This window comes from Marmota monax, unplaced genomic scaffold (assembly GCF_021218885.2).
Source record: "Marmota monax isolate L192 unplaced genomic scaffold, Marmota_monax_Labrador192_F-V1.1 WCK01_AAM20220418_F8-fsc00007, whole genome shotgun sequence".
Lineage (NCBI taxonomy): Eukaryota > Metazoa > Chordata > Mammalia > Rodentia > Sciuridae > Marmota > Marmota monax.
The window spans coordinates 10,632,772-10,657,690 of record NW_026692781.1 but is presented as its reverse complement, the minus strand read 5'-3'; the positions used below and the strand labels follow the sequence as shown (position 1 = coordinate 10,657,690).

At 31.5% G+C, this 24,919-nt stretch overlaps 1 protein-coding gene across 1 annotated transcript in view; it reads right to left on the bottom strand.

Moving 5' to 3' along the window:
- Positions 1-11,766: 11,766 nt before the first annotated feature.
- Positions 11,767-24,919, bottom strand: part of Mtx2 (metaxin 2) — a 54,926-nt gene continuing 41,773 nt past the window's right edge. Inside the window, exons 5-10 of the mRNA XM_046447521.2 lie at positions 21,752-21,828; positions 20,485-20,577; positions 19,934-19,972; positions 19,421-19,546; positions 18,332-18,408; positions 11,767-12,202 (exon numbers count right to left, since the gene is read on the bottom strand). Of these exons, the coding sequence (XP_046303477.1) occupies positions 12,031-12,202; positions 18,332-18,408; positions 19,421-19,546; positions 19,934-19,972; positions 20,485-20,577; positions 21,752-21,828 (584 nt within the window). The 3' untranslated portion in view covers positions 11,767-12,030. The remainder of the gene's footprint in view (positions 12,203-18,331; positions 18,409-19,420; positions 19,547-19,933; positions 19,973-20,484; positions 20,578-21,751; positions 21,829-24,919) is intronic.

Genomic DNA, 24,919 nt, shown 5'->3' with positions numbered 1-24,919 from the left:
GTAATTTTTCTACTAATATTGTAATTAGCCTGAGTTATATATATATATATATATATATATATTTTTTTTTTTTTACATATTATTATTTTAAACTTCTTAAATTTAATTTTAAACCCTAGACAGTAAAAAAGGAACCAATCCTCCAGAAACAACATTGTGCCTACCAGGAATGGTACTTATTTGAATATATGACTAAACCAAAATAAAATAATTACATGTTCAACATTAATAAAATACATTTTTTTGGGAACAGAGACTTAAGTATTCTCTTTCCTCAAAAACATGTACATTTCAACTCAATGATCACTGAAACTTCAGATATTAAATAATTGGGTGTGAAAACCAGAAAAGTACCCAAGTACTAATACATAAAGTTTGGGACATTGATCTCAATAGTCAGATTAAATTAATCCACCATCTAAGTTAATACTTTAGTAGTCTGACATGGTTAGTAAAGTTTTCAAAATATTTAGTAAATGCAATGGGTTTGTGGGTTTATTCCCTTCTTTGTATTTTAAGGTCTTGTCTTTGGCTATCCCTCACTAATGAGGGGAACAGGATTCTGGAAAGAGAAACATTGTTTCTCAAATTCAAATCAATATTCTTCTTCCAGTTCACCTTAATCAGAAAGTAGGTGAAGATAAAATGAACCCTACATATTTTCAGTACTTAAATAAGATGTAATTAAATCAACAATGTCTTAGAATTTTATAAAGAAATATTAATGATTATGGTGGAACATGAATCTAACCTTTTAACAAGATTTATCAATAAACTGGTACTAAAACTTGTCATTCTAATCACAATTTATTTTAGTAAGAACCACCCCCCAAAGCATTATAATATCCTAGAATAGCTTTTCATTTATTTGTTCTTTTTAGACATACATGACAGCAGGATGTATTTTGACATATTATACAATACATGGAATGGAACATATTCTAATTAGGATCCCATTCTTGTGGTTGAATATGATTTAGTCGTATATTCATATATGAACATAGTAAAGTTATGACTGATTCATTCTACTGTCTTTCCTATGCCCATACCTGCTCCCTTCCCTTCATTCCCCCTTGTATAATCCAATAAACTTCCATTCTTCTCTCCTCCTTCCTTATTGTGTGTTAGCATCTACATATCAAAGAGAATATTTGGCCTTTGGTTTTTCTGGAATTGGCTTATTTCACCAAGCATGACAGTCTCCAGTTCTATCCTTTTACTGGCACATGCCTCAGTTTCATTCTCTAGAATAGCTTTTGATTCACTGAGAAATTTTTTAAATTCTTGATGTAATTTCACTACTAATTATACTGTACTGAATTATAATGATTTGAAATGATAGTTCATATAACAAGAAATACTGTAACTTTGGGGAGTTGCTGGGAATTAAACCCAGAGGCACTTTATCCTGAGCTATATGCCTGATCTTTTAAGTTGCTTAAGGTCTCCCAACTTAGCAATTTAGTTAGGGTCTTGCTAAATTGCTGACCTCAAATTTACATTCCTCCAGCCTCTGCCTCTTGAGTTACTGGGATTATAGTTGTGCATCTCCAGCTAAGAAGTACTAAAAATTTTTCATAATAACTGAACTTACAGCAACATTTCTGAACAAAATTTCAACTTGGAATTTAGCATGACAAATATGTAATTTCTAACCAATGAATTCATAAAATAGTATTGGGATTAACTGGCAAATCACTACATATATAAGTAAACAAACATACAAATACAAATAATGAAGCAAAATCCTTAGCTCCCTCATTTTTTTTCCCTCAAAATAAGTGTCAGACCAAGACAAGCACACAAATCAGAAAGCCATATGGAAAAGACTGATTATGTTAGTCAGTTTTTCATCACTGTGACAAAATACCTGAGATAATCAACTTAAATGAAGGAAAGATTTATTTTGACTTATGATTTCAGAGGATTTAGTCCATGGTCAGAAGGTTGTTGTTTTGGAAACTGTGGCAAGGAAGAACATTGTGTGTGTGGTGCGGGGGATGAGGAGCACATGCTTACTTCATGGTGGCTGAGAAGGAAAAGAGAAGAGGAACTCAGGGTTTCCATATCCCCTTCAAGGGCATACTTCCAAAAATCTAACTTCCACTATGTCCCAAGTCCCAAAGGTCCCACCCCCCCACCCCCAATAGTCCCATCAGCTATGGACCAAACCTTAACACAGATATAACTCAATTCATTAAAAACATTTGAGTTTATTTCTAGAAAAAATAAAGTGCATGTATGTGTATGAGGAGGGTGAGGCAGGGGAACACCTGAATGGATTAGAGAAAACAGTACTGATAGATCGCACAGGGCAAGAAGAGTGTTCCCACCAGTGAGACTCAAAAACCTCATAATTGATAGAGTGTTAAAATATTTAGAAGGGTTTTGTCTTAGAAAATAATTAGCCCTAGACTACACATGATTATATTACCACATGTAGATTTATTACAAATCTTAATAATAAGATACAAAAGGTCAAAATAATTTCTAGAAATTTAACAATATCTGAAAACAAAGCTCAAGAATATTCTCAGAAATAGAAAAATATATAGTCCATTAAAAGAAAAAAAAATCACAGCATCTAGCATTAGATTTTTTAAAATGCCAGATGTGCAAAGAAGCAGAAAAATACAATTTACAGTAAAGAGAAAAATCGTAAATAGAAACCAACCCCAAACCAACACAAATGTTACAAAAATACAACCGAGAACAGACACAAAGAAATTATCATTGTAGTTCTAACTACATCTGAATATTTAAAACATAAGAGGAAAGATAAAGCAAGTTGGACTTAAGTTATTCGGAAAAAAAAATCAAACTTCTGGATATAAAAAGTATAATAAATGAGATGAAGAATACAGTAAATGGGATCAATGACAGAAAAGATACTGCAGAAGATATGTGAATGTGGAGGCACAGAAAAGAAGCTCTGCAAAATGACAGAGAATCCTAAAAAAAAATTTAAAAGCTTATTCTAAATTTTACATGGAAGTACAAAAAGCCAACTTCAGCTTATACAGGTAAAGAATAAGATGGGGATTGTTTGATATCACAACTTGTTAGAAACTATAAGAATTAAGAGAATCTGATTTTAATGCAAAATAAGATAGCCAATGTGATAGGCCAAGGTAATCAGACAACTAAGAAACAATCATCTAAATATGGCAACTGACAAATATGAACTGGGACTGCACACCAGCAGGAAAAGGTACAAACAGCTAATAAACAGTACTAGGGAAATTATCCATTTAAGCAAAGAATAAAATTAATAACTACCTTACATTAAGTTAAAGAAAGGCATTCCATATCCAATAGACATGTGGATGAGCCCTTAGTCCCTCAGCACATTTGCAATCTCCTTGAACATCCACTTCTGAGTTTGATCCTGTGGAATTACTTTTACATCTCAGTCTTTTAAGCGTACCCAGTGCTATTTCTTTATTATAAAAATTTTCCTAAGAATCAAAAATTTCAAATTTTTCTGTGACCAAGACTTTGTTAATAATCTCTCCCAGATTGTTTTCCAAGTACTATAAGTTCACAATTTTTCAAAAACATGAATACATTACTCACATTGATAACTACTATACATGAAAGCAAAACTGCATTCAAAATGTACCTCTTAATGAGGTATGTAAATCTGTTTTTCCAACTAATTTGTTCGTTATCTAACAATCAGGACTCTGCTCTAAGTAGACAGGATTCAGCCTCAATTTCTATTTTTATTTTTCTAGGCAAAAACATTATGAAATTTTGCATGAATATGTAGATAAAGAGGTACATTATAGCAAAGACCTTCAGTTATTTTTTAAACTTCTTCAAAGTAATATCTCCGAAATCAGGAGATCTGAAATAAAGACTGCAAAAATCTGGGCTGGGGGCTCAGTGGCAGAGTGCTTGCCTAGCATGGGTAGGGCACTGGGTTCGATCCTCAGCACGATAAAAAACAAATAAATCAAAAATAAAGGTTAAATTATTAAAAAACATTGCAAAATTTATTTTTAAAAACATATATTCCATGCAGATTAAGAACTTTAAGATGAAAGACAAAACTTTCACAAAAAATATTGGGAGTAGCTTTATAACTCCGGGCGTGATGAATATAGTCGATTAAATGTCCAACATCCATTGTCTCAACATTTTAGGGCACCTTCTTCTCCTGTAGAAGCTGGAAAGTTAAAACCTGCATTTTTCAGACTTCTTTACAAAAAGGGTTCTGTATGTTACTTAGGTTCAGTTCTCAGTCAGATAAATGTGTGAAAGATGTGAAAAGCAAAAATGAAGTAGAGGGTATAATTCTACCACTTCTATGGAAAGCATTATCATACAGGCTTTGATGTTTGGTTTGGTGTTTTTCTCCTATAGCAGTATCAGCAGGATCACTAGCTTTGTTGCTGGTGATAGGTTTCAGTGGTAAAGTTCCTGCATGGTGTGCATGAGGTCTCAGACATGACAATTACAATAACAATGGGGGCAGGGAGATGAAGAGAGAAAGAAAGGAAGGAAAGAAGGAAGGAAGAAAGGAAGGAAGGAAGGCAGGCAGGCACGCACGCACACACATAGAAAGGCCTTTTCTAGTTCCACAAAAACCAAACTGGTTCCCAAGATTTTGTCTACCTGATAGGTTAAAGATGTATGAGCCATAGAGCTTTAAGGTCACTTCCAATGGAAGCCAATAAGGCCTTCTTCTTTAGAGTTCCATCAGTGACTTACACATGAGGACTGGGAAGAATGTCTTAAAACACAAAAAGCTCAAATCTTAAGGAAAAAGATCAATTACTACTTTGATTATATCAAAAGTAAGAACTTCTGGACATCCAAAGACACCGTTAAAGGGAGTAAAAAGAGAAACCACAAACTAGGAAAAGATATCAGTAACACTTACAACCAACTAGGAATATCTATAATACAAATGTGACTTCCAGAAACCACCAAGAATTGACAAATAATCCAGCAGAAAAATAGGCAAGGCCATTATGAACAGCTATTCCCTCCATAACCTCCCCAACACACAGAAGGAAGGATGATATAGCCAATAAAAATATAATCATCTCAACAGTAGTATAGAAAACACAAATTAAAAACACATTAAAAAATTTTTATATCATTCCAAACGTTGGCAAAGGAGTGAATAAATTTAAGTATAGAAATTGGCAAACATACAAGAAAACAATCTGGAATTACCTACTAATGTGAAATACACATACATTTTATAACCCAGTAATTACATACAACCCTGGCACATTTGTACCAGGAGATATGCACAGGATTATTCATAAGCAGCTATGTTTATATTAGCAAAACTCCAGACACAACCCAAAAGTTCACCAACAAAAGAACACAAAAACAAAGTATACATTTGCACATAAAAGATTACTATGTAACATGGAAAGTTAACCATCACTAAGTTCAGTAAAATGGATGAAATTCAAACCTCAAAACTGTGTGAAAAAAAAAAAAGCTAAACACAGAATATCTTTAGAGTAATCCCATTTACATAAAGATCAAACACAAAAAAAATTAAATCATGGGAATGATTAACAAAATTCAGGATAATATCAACTTCCAGGATGGAAGGAGGGAATTAGGTGAAATGATTAAGTATCAGATAAGTCTTGTAAGATACCAGTAATATTCTTTTTCCCCCCTTAGGTATGACTATGGTGTATGTAATAGCAAAATATTAGGGAAAAGGAACATGTTTGCATATTACATTTCCATAAGAAAACATATGAACTGACATGAAATACTTATTATGGGGGTATAGATTGCCTTTGAGCTGGTAATTGCTGAAATAAGGTTGATAATGGAAGTTCTTTTTATTACTTTCTCAACTTTTGTGCATGCTTAAAATTGGGCATAATAAAACCTATTTTAAAAAATTTAGCACCTTTAATTCTAAGTGAGCCTTTTGTTAATTTCAAGAATAAAAAGCAACCTAGATTTCCAACTTCTCTTTAGACTGCAGAAAATCTAAAGAACATTGATTCTACCCTTAACAATGACCACAAACATCAGATGATATGCAAATTCATTCAGGTTCTTAAACCCATCAGAGAGCAGAGGCCACAGGGACAACTAATTAAAATCCAAGGGGAGAAGGGACACAAACACTTGTTTATGTGAAACAGATACTACAGGACAATGGTAAGAAGAACAAAGTTAAAATTTTTAACTAAATACTAGAGGCTGATTGTGGGCTAACAAGAGACTATAAAAACTCTGGAGGCCCCAGACACCGAGAGAATCTATATTCATTCATAGGTTCTTCCAGGAACCTCACAAGAAGTTCATTCAAAAAAAGAAAAAAAATTAGAGACACAGTACGAAACCTGGGAAAGTATCCCTTGTGGTCCCTTGGATAAAAGAATATTAATAGCTGCAGTTTTTCTCCTATATCTTTCACATGGAATAAAAGGTGCCAAGGAAAATCAATGGGATAGCCATATGCAAGAAAAATACCTGAACTCTTACAACATACCATACATTGAAATTAACTCAAAATGAATCACAGATCTAAATATAAAAGCCAAAATAATAAATCTTCTAGTAGACACATTTAAGAAAATCTTTGTGACACTGGATTAGGCAAAGATTTCTTAGATATGACAACAAAAACATAATCCAAAAAAGAAAAATTATAAACTGGACTTCATCAAAATGGAAAACCTCCGCTGCTCCCAAGACATCACTGAAAAAAATGTAAAATAAGAAAAAGAATAGGAATAAAGCAGTAGAGATACTCCTCAACTAACAATGGGTTACATCCTGATAAGCTCATTATAAACTGAAAACAGAATATGTACAGTTTAACCACATAGCACAGCACAGAGTACTGGTTTACCCTTATGACCACATGGCTAACTGGGAACTGCTACCGCCTAGTACCATAAGATTATCATACTATGTATCAACAGCCCAGGAAAAGATCAAAATTCAAAATTATGGTTTCTACTGAATGCATATCACTTTCTCGAACCATTATAAAGTCAAAAAAATCCTAAGCTGAGCCTATAAGTTGGGGACTTCTGTCTGTATATATTATTAGAACATAAGCTATAATTAAAGATACGTATTGTAAATCTAGGCCACTATTAAAAAAAATTTTTTTAAAGATATAAATAGCCAGGTGTGGTGGTATGCACAGATAGTACCAGTCACTCAAGAAGCTGGGGCAGGAAAATGGGAGTTTAAGATCCACCTAAGCAATATAACAAGATCCTATCTCAAAAAAAAAAAAAAAAAAAAAGAAAAGGTTTTAAATAGCAAATAATGGAGACAAACTGGACAAAATGGCTCATCAAAAACACTCAATCCAAAATAAAAAAGGATTAAAAGAAACAAGGAATAAGAGAAACAAATAGGAAACATCTGGCAAGATGATGTATTTTAAAATAATTACATTAAATGTCAACACCCTTTGGATACAAATTAAAAGACAGATTGTCAGATAACCTAAGACTCAATTATAGGCTGTTTATAAAAAATATCCTTTTTAAATTAAAGAATTTAAGTAGGCTAAAAGGAAATTAGCAAAAATATATAAATCTTGCAACTATTAATCTAAAGAAACCTAAAAGAGCTATATCAAACAAATAACTAAATTAAGTGGAATAGATATTAGTATCATAAAAATGACTCTAGAACAAGAAATACTGTAAGGTACAAAGAAGGACAGTACATATCAATAAAGGGATCAATTTTTCAAGAATAAAGAATAATCCTAATGTGTATGCATCTAACACAAGATTTTCAAAATGCATGAAACAAATTGATAGAAATGACAGGATAAAAAGAAGGCACACACTAATACTCCCAGCAATGAAGAGCAGGAGAAAGAAAATCAATAAAAATATACAAGACCTACACAGCACTATCAACCAACTTGACCAACTTAACATTTATAATATATTCTACCTAACAATAGCAGAATACACATTTCCTTTCAAATTGCACACAGAATATTCACCAAGAAATCACATTCTACACTATAATGAAAACCTTAACAAACTTAAAAGAAATGAAATTATAAAAACTTTATTTCCAGAACATAACAAAACTAAATTAGAAATCAATAACAGAACTATAAGTGGGAAATTCTTAAATATTTTCAAATTAAATACATTTAAAACTAATCCATGAATCAAAGAAGAAATTACAAGGCAAATCAGAAAATATTTTAATTGAATAAAGATAAAAGTACCATATATCAAGATTACCTACAAGTAGTTATTAGAGAGACAGTTACAATATTAAATGCCTATATTAGAAAAGAAAGTCTTAAATTAATCCACATTAATATACTACAAAACATAGTGCAAGTTAAACCCAAAGCAGGTAGAAGGAAAGAAAGAATGAAACAAACCAAGAAGAAACTGAGAACAAGAAAACTACAGAGAAAAATTAATGAAACTAGAAACTGGGTTTTTGGAGCTAGACTGACAAAATTTACAAACATGAAGAAAGAAAGAAGGGACATCACCACAGATGACAGACACATTAAAAGGAATGCCAAGAACAACTATATGCCTATAAATCTGACAACTTCCCTGAAAGGCAAAAGTCAAAGCTCACCCAAGAAGAAGTGATGACCTGAATAATCCTAAATCTATTAAAGAAATTAACATTTAAGTTTAAAATCTTCCAACAAAGAAACCTCCAGGGCCAGATAGTTATATAGGTAAATTCTATCTAACATTTAAGAAAAAAATAATACTAAATCTGAATTCTTCCCAAATACAGAAGCAACACTTCCCAATTTCATTCAAGAAGGCAATATTAATCTGGACAAATGCATTATAACAGAATTAGAAACCAAGATCTCTCATACCTAGGACATAAAAGTCCTTAACAATAGGAAATCAAATCTAAGAATAGAAAATAGGATAATACATCATGATTAAATGGGATTTATCCTAGGAAACCAAAGCTGATTCAGCATTTGAAAATCAACTAATTAACTTTTTACTTCAACAGACTAAATTTTTTTAAAAATCTCAATAAATGAAGAAAAAGCCTTCATTAAAATATACCACCCATTCTTGACATTAAAAAACAAAGCAAAACTCTCAGCAAATCAGGAACAGAAGGAAATATCCTCAGCCTTATAAAGGGCATCTACCAAAACCTAACTTTGCACTTACATGGTGAAAGACTGGATATTTTCCCCTCTAAGATCACTAAAAGAAGGATTTCCACTCTCATGAATCTATTTAACCCAAGTAACAGTACAATAATGAAAAATAAAGATGAAATAATAAAAGGAATACAGATTGGAAAGGATGAAATAAATCTATTTCTATTCACAGAAAACAGAACTGTCCAAGTAAAAAATCACAGAGAATCTATTCTAGTCATATCACAAATTCAATAACTAACTGGGCACTGTGGCACCTGCCTATAATCTCAGTGGCTCAAGAGGCTGAGGCTGAAGAATTGCAAGTTCAAAGCCTCAGCAACTTAGCAAGGTCCTAAGCAACTCAGTGAGACCTGTCTCTAAATAAAATATGTAAAAGGATAAAAGGGCTAGGGTGTAGATGAGTAGTTAAGCATACCTGGCTTCAATCGCTGGCACAATAAATAAATAAATAACTACCACAAAAAATTTTTTTTTAAAACATACAAATTTTATCCCAATTCTTAGGAATTTAAAAATAGATTAGGAAAATATATAAGTCTACTTATAATCAAACTTTTTCATATTTTCTTTTATTGAAGGCTTAATAAAATTTACAAATTATTTTACATTTGTAGACATCAATGGATATAATGTACCACAAACAGTTGAACAAGAAGCAATGGTCAATACTTTTTTGTTTTTTGTTTTTGCCATACTGGAGATCAAACACAGGTCTTCATGAATGCTAGGCAAGGGCTCTACCACTAAGCTATATACTCTAGATCCATAATACTTCAAAACAAGAAATTATATTAAGTTCAAAAAATTTTTATTGTAAATTTTGTAGAATGTAGTATTTGATATGCCTTCCTATAATAGTCACATCATTAAATGACAACAATACATAAGAGTAAAAAAAAAAAAAAATACTTAGTATGTTCATCAAGAAAGCATTAACACAGTCAATTTCTCAGATTGACATCCTTTATCATTTACATTTTTATTGGATTTAGCATACCTAATGAAATAATATACTATAGCTACTCATCTAATAAACAATTAGAAAGTAACAAAGTAATAAGCTGACTTCCAAAGGATTTCATAGAAAATAAAATTATTTTCAGCTTAATAATACATACCATCATGTAATCAAATGTGATACTGTACACCATCTGTGTTAATTTCAAGTTTCTCATGTATAAAAGTATCATTCTGAAAAACTACTTATGATTTAAATTTTTATTTACATAGGATACATGCTACTTATCTTGAAATTCACAACATATATACAAGTACTTTGAGAGTAAAAAACATTTAACTCTTGTCCCACAGTGGCTTTTCAATGATAATTTTTAGCTATTATGATTTGGCTTTATAGACTCAGATTTAAAAGATGAAGGATTTAAAGAATAAATGCAAGAAACTGAATCATCAAAATAGGACATACAATTTTCTACTTTCTAATGCATTTGATTTTGACAGTGATTCCTCAACACTAGGAAAAAATAAACCCTCTCTGAGTGATCCACATATATTAAATATAAATACCTTATCTTAGAATAAGTAGCCAATGTTTACCAATGTTCCTCATATTACAATAAGAAAACAGCCAAGTGTAATCATTAAGATTAAAATATCACAACCCCTGGTGATATGGTATCATTATGCAAAAAAATCAAAAAGAAAAAAAATTAAACTCGGCAAACTAAGGTATAATATTTATCCAATTAAATAAATGTGATTGCAATAGTAAAAGAAATGCATTATATGAAAACCATCTAAACAAAGACCAGTTATAAAAATTGCAAAAACACAGGTAACAAGGGACTTTTTAATTTTAATATTACACATTACAAAATTATTCCAGAAAAGCTAGTGATAGCACTATAGTTCACAGAGTACTCAAAGTTTATGTGGGGTTTTGACAAGAAGAACCTAATATATCCTTTATATCGTATAAATCTATAATCTTAAGAGGAAAAAAAAGGCAAAGGAAGCCAATTGATATCAGATTGCCTGGGTTTGAATTCCAACTCTACCATTTACAAACTATATCCTTGGGGCAAGGTATTATCCTGTCTGTGTCTCCACTTCCTTATTTGTAAACTGGGGACAACCATGATAGCATTTTTGTAAGGGTTAAATCAGTCAAAAATCCCTGGTACATAAAGAAGAAAATATGAAAGTACCACTATTTAGACATTTTTAACAAAATTTTTAAATCTTTATGGCATCACTGGTTTTATCAAAAACAAAATATTAGAAAATTTGAGACAAGCACAACATATAATTCTTAATGTCTATATATAAATCCTCACCAATACTTCTGTGAAAACTATCCTTCCTTTTCCAAAAAAGAAATAAAAGAGCATTATTAAAATATTCTTGTCTCAAAAGAAATAAGGTCCTTCAACCATTCTTTTATCAAATTAAGTCATAGCTGCTCTGATGAAATGTTCTTCAATTCAATTTAGATGTGAAGAACATTTTTCACATGACCAGTTTCATCATCATGTATCTAGTGAAGTAATCTCAAGAGTATGTAACACCAAATACTTGCTGTAGAAAAGACACTGTTTATTCCATATATATAAAGCCCAGTGAACAACTTCAGAAAGATCAAAGGAAAGTAAATATAACAACTGTACAGTTGTTTAAGCTTTATTTTTATATGTTTATAAGGGAACAAAAACTTCAAGATGTAAAGTACAATATGTCAAATGAAATAGTTCAATAACAGTACACAAATAACAGTACAAAGAACATGTACAGGATACATTATATAATTTGTTTTGAGGTTTCAAAAAATTGGTTTTGGTTTAAAATTCTGATATCAATATCTATTATATCTATCAAGTAACACATATTTCAAAAATCAGATCTTTAAAGAAATAATAACTAACATATCTCTAAGACAACCTGCCTTTACCACGATCTTCAAAATAGTGCTGTTCAATTCTTCTACAGAAAGCCAGGAGGTTGCTATAGTTTTTGACCTTCTCAGACAGTTCATCATTGGTCAACTGTGTGGTTAGAATGGTATATAGATGACCAAATACCAGTGCATCGAGTTCAGTAGGCCTAAAACAAAGGTAAAAATGAGAGTAATATGAGTGACACTACCATATATTATTTCTAAAAACATTTTATTCATCAATTTAAAAGAAAAATGTAGTGGTGGTGCATGCCTATAATCCCAGTGGCTGGAGAGGCTAAGATAGGAGGATCACAAGTTCAAAGCCAGCCTCAGCAATTTGGCAATGCCCTAAGCAACTAAGCTAGACCCTGTCTCAAAATTAAAAAATAATAATAAAAGGGATTGGGGATGTGGCTCAGTTGTTAAGTACCCCTGGGTTCAATTCCTGATAACAAAAAAAAAAAAAAAAGAAGAAGAAGAAATGTAAAGAATCCTATGAATTGATAGAATTTATTTCATTTTAACTTAAAGTTTCTGTTAGACTTTAAACTATGATTTGTGAATTATATGATTTGCTTTTTCAAGTAGTATTACTTAAATGAGTTAAAAATATATAGATATAATAGATCAATTTTATTCATTATGTTAGTCACCATATACATACAGTAGATCATATATTCAGAAAATGCTAGGTATTAATTGCTGGTGGAACTACAAATTGGTGCAACCAATCTGGAAAGCAGTATGGAGATTCCTTGAAACTTGGATGGAACCATCATTTGACCCAGTATCTTACTCTTAGGCTGATACCCAAAGGACTTAAACTCAGCATATTACAGTGACACAGGCACATCAATGTTTATAGCAGCTCAATTCACAATAGCTAAACTGAAGAACTAACCTAAATGCCCTTCTACAGATGAATGGATAAGAATGGTGGTATATATACACAATGGAATATTACTCAGCATTAAAAGAGAATAAAATTATGGCATTTTCAGGTAAATGGATGGAGTTGGAGAATATCATGCTAAGTGAAGTAAGCCAATCCCAAAAAACCAAAGGCTGAATATTCTCTATGATATATGTATGGATGCTGATCCATAATGGGAGGGAGGGGATAGTAAAAATGGAAGAACTTTAGATAGGACAAAGGGGAAGGAGAAGTGAGAAGCGGGTATAGAGGCAGGAAAGATGGTGGAATGAGATGGACATCATTACCCTAGGTACATGTATGGCTGTACATATGATGCGATGCTACATCATGAACAACCAGAAAAATGAAAAGTTGTGCTGCAATTATGTACGATGAATCAAAATACATTCTGTCATATATACCTAAGTAGAATAAATTTATTAATTAATTAAAAAAAGAAAATGCCAGATATTAGAGATTATTTTTAAAAGAGAGAGATACTCTAAAACATGGACAAAAAACATAAAATTATTACAACATAATTTTTAAATGTTTTAATAGATTTAAAGACAAAAAGGCTACGGATATAGCTCAATTAGTAGAGTGCTTGTCTTGCATGCACAAGGCCCTGGGTTCAATCCCAGCACTACCCCTCCCCCCCAAAAAAAGGATTTATAAACATTTCCACTATGGTGATGAGGGAAAAAAATAGTAATACCTAATTACCCAACCAAGTATCAGCAACATGATATAACTTTAATTATTCTGCTTTTAAAGCAATTTGGATTTTTGAAGGTAACAATCATAAGGTCTAAACATAAACTATTCTAGTTTTCTTTCTCTTTAATCATACATTACAACAAAATAAAATTTACTCCAGAATAAATGTTATATAAATGGAGCATCACCAAGCTATACTATATTAAAATAATTACTAATGCAATATTATTAAAAGGAAAAAATGCCATAATAAATATTCCATTTTTAATACACTTTCATTAAAATGGCAAACTACCTACTCTAAGTATACAAGGCTAGATGACCTGGTCCCTGCCCACCTCTTTGGCGTCATCTACCATTATCAACAACGTAATCAAAACTGGCTTTTCCGTTTTTTTTTTTTTTTTTTTTTATTATGAAACACTCATGCCAATCTTGGGGACTTGACACAAACTATGCCTACTGCCTGGAATATTCTTCCTCTGACTTCACATTATTGGATCCTTGTTTTTCAGAATAACACTCAAATGTCACACTTTAAAGCCTCCCCTGACCACTCAAACTAGATACACAGTTACTTGCTGTGATGTGATCTTCTAATTCTCCAAGTAGCATTTAATACAATCCAATATTTATTGTGTATTGTACATCTCCTCTAACAGAATATAGGTTCTATGAGAGGAAGGACCTTGTCCACTTCTTTCCTGCTGTATTCCCAATACTCAGAACAATGCCTGGCACAAAGCAGGTTCTCAACATGGACTGATGCACTTCTCATACCACACTACAACTTCATTTGCTTAACTGCTTCCCTTACCACACTCCAAGTTCTTCAAAGAGAGACAACATTGCACATATTTTTATAGCCCCACTTGTAGCACAATATCTAAGAATCTGAACCAGTATTTGTTAAGCAAAGAGAGCATCCTACCTAAGGAGTGTGGGATAATTTATTTTTTGATAGTAGTCATTCACATCCTTTCAAAGCCTTCCCTCTTTTGATACATTCATGAGGTATTAATTAAAGATGTGCAGTCTATGGTTATGCTGAAGAGGCCAATCAATAGCAGAGCTTTTTAAAAATCACGAGTGTGCTTGGACTCAACAGCATCAGAATCTTTTCATCACAGATCAAGACTCAATAACAAAACAGATCCCTGCAAAGAACCAAGGATGGACAGTGAATAAATGTACAGCTGAGGCATGTTGTGAGAAGCAATATAAATACCAACTCTTCAACATCCCTAAACATATTTCTTAAAATTTATATCTATCTTACTAGTAGGGCATTTTCCCCCCAATAATGCCAAATACTCTTTGCTTCTTATACCAAAGGTTTAAAAAACATGAATGCATTCACTGATGCTACTTCCAGTGGTATAACTGGGCCTTCTTTATCAATAAATGAGTTCAAATAGGAATGTTATGCTCAATTTGGAGTGTTATCTCCCATTTTAGTTTCTATGATACACTAAATCAAGAGAAAATAAATTTTCCAACCTTATACTCACCAGTGGATTTGTTTGTTTTATAATCTGAATAGCAATAGCAATTTTCCTCCTAAGAGCGCTAAGATATTTCAAACATATCATCACATTTATCTATACAGGCTTTTTATTAGAAAGATAGTCTAAGATAACAAAAAAAAATTTAAGTTCGGAGAAATTTGTTGCCTTCTTTTCTTACATTGTATCAGTTTTTCCACATTTCTTTTGGTTATCTACTGTCCTTTCATTTGAATATCAAAATAAAAACAGTACTATAAATGTGACCAATTTCCTGACCTTTTCCATTTTCAATTTTTTGCAGCATTCATATTTTTGTTTGCTTATTTGTTCATATTTCCTACTCTTGCTTTCTCTGATACCCTTTTTAGTATCATCTAGTCAAAAATATTTATTTTGTCTGAGTGTTTATTTTCCTAATATACTATTAACTTCTCATCTCCTTACACTACTAGAAATAAGCTACATATCCTTTCTATATCTTTAAAATTATCACTTAAGTTTGTAAATCATGCCCATTGCTTCAATGTCCTCTTTTCCCAATTATTATTCTTGCTGTAAAATCTCCCTTAATAATCTAATTTTTCTTTCTCTCATTAAGTAAAGCCATTTGGTTTATTTCATGAGTCTTCTCTCAACATCCCCAGTAGGTAATCCAGGAAGAAACTTTATTTTAATTTTAGGGGGTAAAGGAAGAATAAACAAAGAAATTAAAAGAACCTGTCTAAACTCAACATATGTTAGAGTATGTTAGAGCTAAGAATAAGAACACAGGGCCTCTGAATTGGAGTGTAATTTATATATATATATATATATATATAAATTATATATATAAATATATAAAATATATAAAAAATATATATATATTTTATATATATATACCAACTAAGGTGGAGTACTCCATGACAAAGGAATGACTCCTGCTACAGATAAAGGGAAAGAGAAAAATTTTGCCACAGCAAATACAAGTTACAGTTTTCTCTTTTTAATAAATAAATTAATTTATTTTAATTAGGTATATTTGACAGCAGAATGCATTTTGATTCATTGTACACAACTGTAGCACAACTTTTCATTTCTCTGGTTGTACACGCACCATGTATTTATGTAGCATGTATGTACGTAGCATCACACTATATGTGTAGTCATACATGTACCTAGGGTGATGATGTCCATCTCATTCTACCATCTTTCCTGCCCCCATGCCTCCTCCCCTTTGCCCCATCAAAGTTCCTCCATTTTTCTCATGCCTCTCCCCCCATTCCCCCATTGTGGATCAGCATCCACCTATCAGAGAGAACATTCGGCCTTTGATATTTTGGAATTGGCTTACTTTGCTTAGCATGATATTCTCCAATTTTAACATTGGTTAAATGATTGGGTAAAACTAAAATGTAAAATTTAAATTTATTCTATTCTTCAGTCATTATTATTGGTTAGGGAAAAATGTTTATCTGTTCAAATATCATATAAGGTAAAATTTCAAACACCTACATCTTCAAACCCAGTGCCTAAACACATGCCAGGCAAGTGCACTACTGTGAGCCACAGCCCCAGTCCCTTGAATACCTACATCTTAACATCTATTAAACAGTTCCTAAATGCAAGGCTTTGGTTTATGTAACTGTTTTAAATTTGAATTTCTTAATATAAGTTTAAATATAATTATACTTTTATGAAGAAAAACAATATTTTGATAGTTCCTCTGAATCACATGCCAAATGATCTCTGGTAACAAACATTTTGACAGTGAATTTAACTGAGAAGAAAAAGAAGTTAAATATATTTTCCAGGCCTCCTCTAAAGATAGCATGCATAACAAAACTAACTCATTACTAAAACAGAATAATGCACTTCAACAATAAAACATATCCCTTCTGAGATTTTGAATACTTAAGATTTCTTTTTATCAGAAAGAAAAGGTACTATATAATATAAACATTTAAATACATATCTTTATTTTATGGACTAATAATGGAAATAGGAATATAGTTGAAGCTGTGCCTACCACAACTTCATGGTTTGAACTATGTAACCTTTCTGCATCAGAAATCAAGAAGGCCCAGGTTTTATCTAAATATGTTATATGTAAAATAAACATCACTCATATTATAAAATAATATAATTTAAATATTCACAAGCTGTCATTATAGTCATTTTTACAACAAATATAAATATCTTAACCAAAAGATATTTGACATGGCTATAAATGAATGCCTATGAAGATATAAAGTAGCAAAAAAATGCCCTTAAAAAAATTAGCAATTGAAGGGGCTGAGGCTAGCGCTCTAGTGGTAGAGTGCTTGCCTAGTGTGAGGCACTGGGTTCAAACCTCAGTACCACATAAAAAAATAAATAAGGTATTGTGTCCATCTACATCTAAAAATATTTTTTTAAAATTATCAATCTAAAAAGCAAGCCAATTAAAGGTCAGACTTTCTAAGCAAATCACTGGGATTAAAATGCTTGGTTAAGCCCATCTTACACTGAATCACTGAAGAGCCACCTTTGATATATTAAAACTATAATTTTTTTAATAAAGGAAAAGTCATTCTTTGCCTACATTAGTGATTTTTTTCAAAATTACAAAAAAGTCAATAAACATGAATTACTCAATTTATGTGCATATATACATTTGATCTATATCCTTCAATATTAATATTTTATACTTTAAAATATTTTCATAGATTGTAAAAGTAATTAGTAGTGGTGCTTGTCTATCCAATAATATTCTTTATTGTTTAGTTTTGCAGACTCTTCTAGTCTCTGGGAACCCACATAGATAATGCTTGTGTGAAGAGCATCTTCATGTATTTTTTGTAGTAACAGAATTTTAAGATTTTAGAGTTCTACACACAGCACTTGAACTCCCTCTATTAGAACCTTTATCATATCATACAATAATGACTGATTTACATGAGTACCCTTAAGAAAACTACCTAATGACTAGGACCACCTTTAGAAATCTTAATTCCCCAGAGCCTAGCAACTTACCAGAGTATTTTTATAATGAGTATAAAAAGTGAATTTTAAAAATAAGTCTTTTTACTAATATTTCTTGAAAAACAATTCCTTAGGATACAAGAAATCTACAACCTAATAATATAAAAAAGAACCAATAGTAATAATAACAATAATGATAAATGTCTTACTGTTTATTGAAGAAATATGGTTGTGTTCCTAGTCTTTGAGAAAGAGCCTGACAGCACTGGTCCACATCCTCTAAGACCTAACATACACAATGGAGCCCAAAGAAAAACATTTAAATTAACAAAACCGTTTGTATCACAGCTTATAATGAAAATACGCATTTAGTTTACTTTTTATACTTAAATAAGACAATAGACCACATATATATTAGTAATGTTTTCTATATAAGAAATAGGAAAAAAATTTGAGACTGAATTTTCTTTAAATACAAGTGCATTAAAGTTACTCAAAAGGATTACTATCAAGAAAGCTTTTTTCCCCCTCAAAACTGTGCTCCCTAAAAAAGTTTTCCTGAATCCATATATTCAAATTATTTTTGCAAACATTAAAAAATATGCCCCATAAAGATGATATTGCCGACCTACCATGAGTAAAACATTTAAGTTGTTTTCCCACTAGTGGAGATGGATTTTATTTATTCCATCCCTATTCATTTGCTTAATCCCCTTTGTGAGATGGTTAGCTAGGACTGGGGGTAAACTTGACAAAAAGAAACATTAATTAGCTTAAAATGATGCTCAAAATCACCATCTTGACAAGATATTATATTTTTTAATTTTGCTACTTTAGTAAATTTAAGACCCCCCAAAATCAGATATATTAAGTACTGTATTTAAGAAGGTTTTTTAAAAAAAAAGCCCTACTGCTGCAGATCTATATTTATTGACAGAAAGATGCCCACAATGTATTGTTCAACAGGAAAAAAAAATCATATTACAGAGTGGCAGGCAAAATATGATCCCACTGAAGGACAATATGACTAAAAGACATCAAGAAGAATGTTCTCCAAATAATTGTGTGTGACTATTTGTGGTGGTAGGATTTCAGATAATTTTTACTTCTCTTTTGCACTGTTCTGCATTACATAAATTTTTTGACAATAAACAAGTGTGATTTATAGAAAATAAACTACTTTATGAGACAACTGTAGCAAATGTTTGCTAATATTATATTATTTTGCGATTCTCTTAAAGGATTACCATTTTCAAAGCAAGAGTTAAGCATTTTTTTCACCTTTAACTTGAACTGACCTGATCCAGAGTCTTGTTACCCCATCCAATTGCTTTCATCTTACGTTTGACTTCCCATTGTTTCTGATAGGCCAAAATATGATTCAGAGGCCAAGGGTAAGGAGATCCATACCTAGCATGAGTGATCTAAAGCAAAAAGATTTTGTAAGAAAGCATGATCCTTCCTAAAAACAATGCCTGTTTTTATAAACAGAATTCTTAATAAATATATTTGAGAATATAAATAAAGCAATTTGAAAAAAACACCAAATAGCTTGCAACTCAAAAAATTAAAATTTTAAACCATTCCCTTTAAAAATATATAAACTTTTATGTACTTTACAACCAGTTATATCAAACAATGACACACAGCTTCCCTAAAATGTATGTGCAAGCAAAATTAAAGTAAGTGAAAAACTATATCACTAATGGTATAAACCACAATGTTTCATTTATGAGCAGGGACTTACGATTCTGAGCAAAAGTGTTTTCTCATTAAATTTTAATTAAGATAAATGCTGCAGAACCACTCACCTCCCCTACTGTAGCTTCATCACACCACTGAAGATACAACTAGGAACAAAAGAACAGTCACTAAAACTTCAGAATATCAAAGAGAAAAAAGATAAAGAAAGTTATTTCTTACTATAGTAAATTTTTATAAGCCAACTTTGTAAGTCACTTATTATGAGGGGTTTTTTTTTTCCTTAGCTAATGCTGCTGTACAGAATTATTAAATTTAATGGTGGTACTTTATAAAAATATTTCTTATTCACATAATACATATCTAAATACGATTAAAGTATTTTATAGATAATTACTTAAATAAATTTTAAAAGGCCAAAATAAAACAATGAGTAAGCAAGAATCACCACTTCTTACATTTAGGAAAAACTAAAACTGAAAATATAAAGTAACTTATTCAAAAACAATGATCAAATAATTTAAGTACCCATCTTACCCCCAGAATCACTTGATTGTTTTCCCATTTCCTAACAACTTTAAAAGTAATACATAAAAGGTTTATATTTTATGAGAGAATAAAGATTATAAAATATTTTATTTCAAGTCCTATTATCTTATACCTCTGCAGTCAACAGCATATTGTTGACTAATTCCATGTAAGCTTTCATTTCTGCTTTTTGGACTTCATCCAACCCATCACTAAGAGAATGGCCCTAAAGGGAGTTTAAAAAAATTTGAAAGAGCATCATATTAAATATGCAAAAACTTACAGTTATCATACTAACAAGTAATATAACATGCAAGTGTCCAACAGATTAATTTTAAGGGGCCTCCTAAAATAATTTTATATAAAAACATATCTTAAACTATCGAAGTTGTATTTGTCATTATACAAATGTATCTTTCAATGAACAAAATTATATTATCAATTGTCACGAAAAAGGAAAACAGAATAGTTAGTAAATATTTTTTTAAGAGATTAACCATAATTTTTTTAAAATGCTAGATGATTGACATGTTGTTTATAAAGTGACCAAGGACGAAAAATATGTTAGAAAAGATATGGGGAAAAAGACACTAATTTCAAAATTCTAACAAAGTACAGTAATGAATATATACTAAAATGATATAACCCTTAGTTCTATCTGGCAATGTCACAAAAATTTTAAAAAGCATACCCCAATTCCATCCAATACCGCTCGCAGGATTTATTCTAATAAGACAATTGTAAAAAAAATTGTATGTACAAGAACATCTATTCTGGCATTCATAATAGCAAAAAACCTTCACTATAACCTAAATGCCAATCAATAAATACTTGGGTAAATAAAATTATAATACATTCAATTCAATAGAATACCATACAACAATTTAAAAGGATGATGTATATCTATATATCCACAGTCATTAACATGGAAGAATTTAAGAGATATGTTGGTGATTTGAAAAGCTAGGTTGCAAACTATCATGATGCCCAAAATATTAATGGGTATCGTTTTTAGATAACTATTAAAATCTAAACTAAATAAATGAAAAGTACAATCATTAAAATGAATAAACTAATACCTTCAACTTATAAATACATCCTGCATCTACCTTCTCAAAGGTCAATGAGATACTTTATAATAACCTAAGTTTTCATTTATGACTAAAATTTTCACTAGCATATTAGAAAATTATATACCATTTTATTAAGATCAAATTACCTCTTTTGTCACTGATTTATACTATGAAAAAAATATCAATTTATACTTTAGAAATATTTTCTTGTAGTTTACTCATTTTATAAAACTAGGTTAAAATTAATGTAAATGTTAAGACATGCTGAAGAATGATGGATGATTTATTTAAAGTGTGATCAAATATATTTGGTGTCTTATTTATTACCTTGGCTTTAACAAATTGGACTATTGGACCAAGTTCTGAGACTACTTGATTTCCCACATGAATAAAAGGTACTTTACCTGTCAAGGGAAAAAAATGTGTAAAATACTTTCAATAAATTAAAGTTTGTGCTAATAAAAGAAACAATAAAAAATTCAGGCATGTTTTATGAACACGAAGATTTTATAGTTATACAAATATAACTTTTAAATATTATAATCAGATATGTTTAAACTCCACAACTGTTTATACACTCATTACTAATCAATCTCAAAAAAACAAAAGAAAAAAGAACAAGTAGACTCATTTGTAGAGTTCTCACCTGGATATAATAACAGATCACAAAATTCTCTTTTCAGTAATCCTAACAAATCACTATATAGCAGCCAGGACATAATTCATGAACACTTACAAAGTTCAAAGATATTTAACTTGGCTTTCTCTTTGGAGTACTGCACAATGAATCAATCTATATTGTGAACTACATATAAGAAGTCTTTTTACATTTTCAAAATTTAAATCTCTGGTATAAATTAAGGTCAATTTTGAGTACATAATGATGCATTATTAAATGTCTCTGACTTAAAATATCACGAATTAAAAGAATTAACAATCTTTGAAGGTATGCTAGTTTGTGAGCATACAAAGCATGTTCCTAATACTCAAGGGCAAAAGGAATGGTATGCCTCTAAAAACTGCCTACTTTTTTAAAAAAAGGCCACATTTAAAATGTAACCGTTCATTTTAATAAATTCTAATATTTGATGATATTGTCAGAAATGAGGAGAACAAATAGTAAGGACTACTCCAAACACTAAAGGATGAAACCTGCTGTCAGATCTAGTTCAAATAGAGTTCACACTAACAGCAGGCTTCTTCCTGATCCCTTTCAATGGATTCACTTCTTGGCTCAGTCAGCCTGGGGGTAATGGATGAGGTGCACAGCACCAACAAAAGCTTCATCTGTATCCACAGGATAACATGCATTACAAAGGAAAGGCAGGCCTTTTGGAATACAACTCAATAGATGTATTTAGAAGACATTTCCCTGTTAACAATTGTGCATTCCTTTCTTCCAGAGAACATTTCCCTGTTACCAAGTGTACATTCCTTCCTTCTACTGCTTTATAAATCTTGTAAAAAAGTATTTCTTAGCAGGGCAAGTATTAGCCCATCGTTTTTTAACTTGACTAAAATCTTTGTAACTACTGTACTATTACAAAGAGTACAGGTCATCTGAGATTAAAAAACAAAACAAAACAACAACAACAACTAAAAACTAGTGCCTAGACTAAAGGGTATTTGAGGGTATGTCATTTTTAGAGGAAAGTATATTTCTCCTTAATAAGTAGTTTCAAATTCTTGGAAAAAGTATATTTCTTTTCTTAAAAATATACTGAGCACCATAGATTCTGAAGGAGGGAAGAAGTCTGGATGCTCAAGTGAGTACTCATGTATCTAATCATAAAGAGATATATAAAAATCAAGGTGTAAGGAACATCTGCCATAGACAATGCTGGGACTCACTGAAGTTGCTGGCCATGAGGAAGAGCAGCCATTGAACTGTTTCGTCATGTCTGCTTGCTATTGATAAAGACCTGTAAGGGGCACTAGCCATAGGCATGCTTAAACAATGACTGGTTACAATTAATAGGGAGCAAATGTCCATGGACATGCGTGAAGAACATTCCCAGTTGCAATTACATCATTTTTTAACTTGACTAAAATTTTGGTAAGATTTTAGTCATAACCAATGGACACTGACTATTACTGGATGTAACCAATCACCAAGGTACACCACCAACTTCGAACTGTATTTAAAATGCTTGTCCTGCCACACTGAAGAGTTTTGCTCCAAGAACATTGGTGAGACTGGCTGCCTTGCTGTGCATCCCCGAACTGACCCATTCCCTGACGACCAGCTATCAGCTGGAGAGAACCACCAGACAAGGACAATGTCTGCTCTTTAGCTAGGAGAAGTCACATGGCATCAGAGGTATTTTGGGGCTTATGATTGCCCTAGGATTGTGCAATTTGCTTATAGTGTTTAATTAGTGTGCATGGAATGCCAGTTGAGGTGCTCCAGCACATCCAACATTTGTTGTATTAATTGTTTATATATGGTGATTGGTGTGATCGAATATACGCTTGCATTGAAAGACAATTTGCCTCCAAGTAATTATTAATAGCGCCACTCGCCACACAAGGCAACAGATTACAAGTGAACAATGTTTTCTGTCACTACCTTGACTTAAAATAGAGCCAATGTTAAATGGTTATTATTGCAGGTTATCAGGCAAAAAGCACAGTGACAGTTATTCTCTGGCAGCAAAGGTCATAAAAGAAAACTGAGGGCTGTTTTTCATTTTAGGCAGAATAGTCACTTTTAGAACTTTATTTCTCTTTTTAATATTTATTTTTTAGTTGTAGTTGGACACAATACCTTTATTTTTATTTATTTATTTTTATGTGGTGCTGAGGATCGAACGCAGGGTCTTGCACGTGCGAGGCAAGCACTCTACCGCTGAGCCACATCCTCAGCCCTAGAACTTTATTTCTATGAAAAAGCAAGAACACATTGCCAAACAAGTTTGTAGACTCAGAGAATGTCAGAAACAGAAAGAACCTTGGATGTCATCTAATTTGACCATCTCATATCACAGAGGAAGTTTACTGAAGAGAAGTCAAATTTCCCAAGGAATTGTTTCGTATTTGACAAAGTCATAGATAAAGATTTAACTCTTGGGGCTGGGGATGTGGCTCAAGCGGTAGTGTGCTTGCCTGGCATGCATGGGGCCAAGGTTTGATCCTCAGCACCACATACAAACAAAGATGTTGTGTCCACTGAAAACTAAAGAATAAATTAAAAATTAAAAAAAAAAAAGATTTAACTCTTTAAGACAAATAGTCTTCTATTTTTTGCTCTCTGCTTTAAAAATCTATTACAACTCAATAAGAAAACAAATAATCATATTTTTTAAATGGGAAAAAATCTGAACAGTACTTTACCAAAGAAGATATATGAATGTCAAACATACGAAAAGATACTCAATATCATCAGTCACTAGGGAAAGACAAATTAAAACCACAACGGGAAATTACTACACACCTCTCAGAATAGCTAAATTTTTTTCCTTATTTTTTAATTAGTGCATTATAGTTGTACATGAT